The 5,365-nt window shown below is 45.6% G+C and overlaps 1 protein-coding gene across 1 annotated transcript in view; it reads left to right on the top strand.

Moving 5' to 3' along the window:
* The window catches only part of Lmnb1 (lamin B1), a 46,998-nt gene that overhangs the window by 24,382 nt on the left and 17,251 nt on the right, over nt 1-5,365 (top strand). Inside the window, exons 4-5 of the mRNA XM_005356122.2 lie at nt 463-633; nt 2,636-2,761. Coding sequence (XP_005356179.1) covers nt 463-633; nt 2,636-2,761 — 297 coding nt within the window. The remainder of the gene's footprint in view (nt 1-462; nt 634-2,635; nt 2,762-5,365) is intronic.

The raw sequence follows: 5,365 nt of genomic DNA on the forward strand, positions 1-5,365 counted from the left end.
GAACTACTTTAGTGGATTGGGTTAGTCAAGGGATAGCACTGTGAACAAGACCTACTACACTGTTACTAGTGGTGGAACAGCAGATTCTAAGGAGTCTCGCACCGAGGTTGTCCTCTCAGATTTGACTTCCCATGTCTTTTAGAGGTATCCGAAGGATTGCCAGTAAAGCATCTTAGGAACACAAACCCGTTTAGTGTTTGTGTCTAGGTCCCTACAGTTATGTAGCGCTTTAGTAAACCATCAGACCATTTCTTGCCATCAGTGAAGTGAAATAGCTGTTCCCCTGAAAGGAGCTGGGAGGTTCCTAGGACGTAGTTAGGCCATTAGTTATGCCCAGAGATGTTTTACCTGAAAACAGAGGCCACAGGGACCGCGGGCCTGTTCTGAGGTTATGGGGTTTCTCAGACTGGTGCTGGTGTGGCCCTTGTAAGCAATTTGGTTTTACCTTACCTCTCCCTGCAGGAGATCAACGAGACAAGACGGAAGCATGAAACACGTTTGGTGGAGGTGGACTCTGGGCGCCAGATTGAATATGAGTACAAGCTGGCTCAGGCTCTGCATGAGATGAGAGAGCAGCACGATGCTCAAGTGAGGCTGTACAAGGAGGAGCTGGAGCAGACCTACCACGCCAAGGTGAGCGCTGCGGCTTCGTTTGCACCTCAGTTGTCCTGAAGAAGGCGACTTATTTCTTTTGTTCTAGGTTTTTCTTTTAAGTTTTATTTATCTATTTTATGTGTATAGGTGTTTTGTTTGTACATCTGCATACCAGAAGAGGGCATTGGATCCCATGGAATTACAATTATAGAAGGTTGTGAGCTACCATGTGTGTGCTGGAAATTGAACCTGGGTCCTTGGTGAGCAGCCAGAACTCTTAACTGCTGAGCTCTCTTCATCCGCAGTAATCCTTTTTAGAAACCAGAACGAGGGTCTGGAGAGATGGCTCAGTGGTTAGGCGCTCGGGCTGCTTGCTCTTCTGGGGCATGAAATCAATTCCCAGCACCCACATGGCAGCTTGTAACTGTCTATAACTGTAGTCCCACTGGATACAGTACTTTCCCTTTGTATTCAGTGTGGCGTACAAGTATACATGCAAACAAAATACCCATACACATAAAATAATGCAAGAAAAATTTTAGAGAAACTTTAATTAGAAAAAAAGAAGGAGCTAGAGAGATGATTCAGAGGTTAAGAGCACTGACTGCTCTTCCAAAGGTCCTGAGTTCAATTCCCAGCAACCACATGATGGCTCACAACCATCTGTAATGAGGTCTGGTGTCTTTTTCTGGCAGGTATGCTTGCAGGCAGAATACTGTATAGCACTGTGTACATAATAATTCTTAAAAAAAATAGAAGAAATGATTCTCTTATTGAGGAATAAACATAATGAATATATTTTTAGTGTGCCTTCATATAGACTAAGTGCTTCTAAGATGTAGATGGAAATGGGTTATTCCAGTATTACTAGAAGTAAAAGGTTATGTTTGTGTCGGTGACCACTCATGTCACATCAGAGCAGTTAAGCCTGAAGCATCTTAAATACCGTGCAGTCCCAAGTACTTCTGGAGCCTTTGCACTGCTGCGGCTTCTGATACCCACATTGCCAGTGTATGTAGATGTGTTGCTCCTTTGGGTGCCTGTTCTGTTTTATAGAAAGGACAATGGGAACTCAGACAGTGTTCATTTTAGAAGTGTGCAGACAGCCCACATTCATGAACACATCACATGACATGTCTTGGTTTTGTTTGCAAATGATTTTTCTCTTATGTTAAATGTTATGTGACTAAATGAAAAATATTAGTTCGAGGCAGAGTTAGACAATCAACACAGTCATTTAGAATAATTTCCACTGCTCTGCCTCACACTGATCATGTTAGTGCTGGCCATCTAATGAAGCGAGTTGAAGCCACCCCACACTTGCTGAGTGCTGGCATTGAGCTAGACAGTTGAAGAGCGGAAGAGCCCCACAGACTGGATTAGAGAAGAAATACTGAAACACTTTCCCATCTCTAGTTCTCATTCCTTTCTTTTTTTTTTTTTTTGGTTTTTCGAGACAGGGTTTCTCTGTGGCTTTGGAGCCTGTCCTGGAACTAGCTCTTGTAGACCAGGCTGGTCTCGAACTCACAGAGATCCACCTGCCTCTGCCTCCCGAGTACTGGGATTAAAGGCGTGCGCCACCATCGCCCGGCCTCATTCCTTTCTATAACACATGTGCACATGCACACGCACGCACACGGCTCATGCGTCATTTGGAGATGGAGGCGTTTTTATGAGATCCACTTTTGCTTCTGAAAGGAAGAGTCTATCTGTTACAAAGTCTATTCTGTGTTAGATTTGGTGGGTTTGGGATGGTTTGCTTTACAAATATCAGTACAGCCAAGTTTTTATTGTCGTTTGTTAGTGCTACCCTAGACAGTAAATGTTCGGTGGAATACTGAACTAGATTCGTTGAAGTTGTTTAAATCCATAGCTTTAGAAGCCAGTGAGAAAAGACAGTTGTCTGGTGATGGCGTCAGCGGACCAGTCACGATTTTCCTGTTTCGTCAGCCAGTTACCGTCAGGGCTTAGGTTGGAAGTGCCTTGGTGAGTCCTGCTTCCTCATTTGTTGATTAAGACTGAAGGCTCCCTGCTCTTACAGCTGGAGAACGCCAGGCTGTCCTCAGAGATGAACACTTCCACGGTCAACAGTGCCAGGGAGGAGCTGATGGAGAGCCGCATGAGGATCGAGAGCCTCTCCTCACAGCTCTCTAACCTGCAGAAAGAGGTGAGTAGGCCTCTGCCTGGGGCAGAGTGGGAAGTTCACTGGAAGGCTGGCCACCTGTCATCACATAAATATCGCCTAGCTTGGTGCACACCAGCAGTCCCGGCACCTGAGAGACTTGAGGTACGAGGACTGCAAATTCAAGGCCGGCCTGGGCTAGATAGTGAATGCATGGCCAGCCTGGGCTATGCAATGAGATCTGTCTCAAAATCCCATCTCCTTCTCAAAACACCTGAACAACACCTTATTCCTAATTAATTAGGGGGTTATGTGGCGACCTCTGGATCCCTCTCTGCACACACACACCACTGGTGTGCTGAGACAGTGCTCTGTCTCACCTCTGCGGCCCTGCTCCCACTCTCTGCACACACACACCAATGGTGTGCCACGATAGTGCTCTGTCTCACCTCTGGGGCCCTGCTCCCACTCTGCACACACACACCAATGGTGTGCCACGATAGTGCTCTGTCTCACCTCTGGGGCCCTGCTCCCACTCTCTTCTTCTCTTCACACTTTGAAAACAAAATGAAAGAAAACAAAATTGTGGGTGAAATGCCTTTTTTCCCCCCTTGCAGTTGAAATTACTTAATGGTTATGAATCTCTGCATCCATTAGTAAGCCAGCCACTGGCCTCAACTTACCCATAAAGCTCAGTGACAGGTGACTGCATTTCTGTTTGTTGATGGGAAGCTGCTGTGGTGGCATGGCTCCAGGTGAAGTGAATGTAGGCCGGGATGTGGCTCTGAGTCAGTTTCACACAGATCGATGCTGGGTAAATAAAGCTGACACGTGGAATCACGTGGATTCAACAAACATTGCTGCTCTCTTTAGTTATGTGGGAAGTAATTCCAGCTTTTGTTTTCTTTCCTTTCCTGAGCAGAGAAACTTGTTTAAACTTTATGCTATTTATTGAGCAAACTTTTCTTTCTTTCTTTCTCTCTCTCTCTCTCTCTCTCTCTCTCTCTCTCTCTCTCTCTCTCTTTCTTTCTTTCTTACCAAAATCTTCTTAGAGGTATAAAAGCATTTATTGTGAGCTTTGAAAAGTGGAACAGAAAGCAGTCACCTGAAATAGGGCAATAAATAGCCAAAACGGATTTTTATGTGGCTGCCTGTGATCTTTATTACTCGTGTCATAAAGCTTTCCATTATCTCAGAATTAGTCTGGAGTTTGTCCTGCTAGGAGTTTGAACTTTTCATCTAGCAATGATCAAGCCACAGACCACAGCGAGTTTAATGACTTGCCTAGAGGCGTCAGGATACCAAAGGGTTTTTCTCTTCCTTCCCAGGATTCTTTCATACCCAACTCTTGTTGAAAATGTTCTTTGAGGAATTTGTTCTCTGTTGCACCATCTGCGTCAGTCCTCTTGGGCTGCCCAACAGAATGTTATAAACTGTGCACACGTTTGTGCACACACGCAACCCCCATCTCGGGTCTTCATGGTTGCTTGTTGAGCGTGTCACTCACTCACCGAGCTCGGTGCATAGGTTCAGGGTGGGAAGGCTAAGACCAGGGAGGACTGAATGCTGAGACTGTTCCCATCTCTTTAGACCAGGCTGTGCCATGTGCAAATACACACACTACTGAGAGCCTGTTTTATAAAAGTACTAACTCTCGTTGGGAGGAATCAACACAAAGATCTCTCTTAGTTCTGCCATGTTGGAGAATAGGATTTTCACCATGGAACTTTGGGGCAACATTAACTGGTAGCTTCTGGACATGGGCCATTGTGCTCCTTCGATGAGTTGATCGATACCAGCCACTCACCACTCCTCATCAGATGGTGCTTGCATTTGGCTTCACTTCTCTTGAGGCTGATCTTTGTTTTATAGCCTAGGAGGCAGAGACTGACTGTGGTTAAGTAGTGGTAGGTCTGGGGACTTGAATCAGGTCTAGGTCCTGACCCATTTTCAGTCTTTTCCTTGTTTCTCTGCTATTTTTACTCCTTCCCTATAAGTGCCTTCAGGTTGGTGGGTTCTAAGCTGCCATCCTTGGGGTTTCTAGGAGCCTACTGCCCTAGTAAACAAGCTCCAGCTAGGTTCTACTTTATCAGGGCAGAGGGAATCTTTTCTTCTAGGCAGTGCTGATAGCTTTTATGTGGAGGAATAAATGAAGACATTCACGTGTACGTGTAGTGTAGTCCTCAAACTTGCTGGGTACCTGGGCAGGCTTCAGACTGCCCGATCTTCCTGCCTTATACTCCAAGTACTGGGATTGTAGGTATGTGCCACTGTATCCAGCTTGATAAGAGGTTTTGGTGATTGTTTTCCATCTTAGAAAAGAGAACAACAACAAAATACCTGCTTAGTGCTCTTCTGTTGTGTGTCTGAGTGTGTTGAGTCATGGTAGTTTCATCATGCTGCTGTTGGGACATAAGGCTTTCCTCCTGCCAATGTGACCCATCACTTATGACGTTCTTACATTTCAGATTGAAGCAACCTTTCAAGAAATACTTTTAGAATATAGGTTTAAGCCGGGCGATGGTGGCGCACGCCTTTAATCCCAGCACTCGGGAGGCAGAGGAAGGCAGATCTCTGTGAGTTCGAGACCAGCCTGGTCTACAGAGCTAGTTCCAGGACAGGCTCCAAAGCCACAGAGAAACCCTGTCT

This window comes from Microtus ochrogaster, chromosome 18 (genome assembly GCF_000317375.1).
Source record: "Microtus ochrogaster isolate Prairie Vole_2 chromosome 18, MicOch1.0, whole genome shotgun sequence".
Taxonomy (NCBI): domain Eukaryota; kingdom Metazoa; phylum Chordata; class Mammalia; order Rodentia; family Cricetidae; genus Microtus; species Microtus ochrogaster.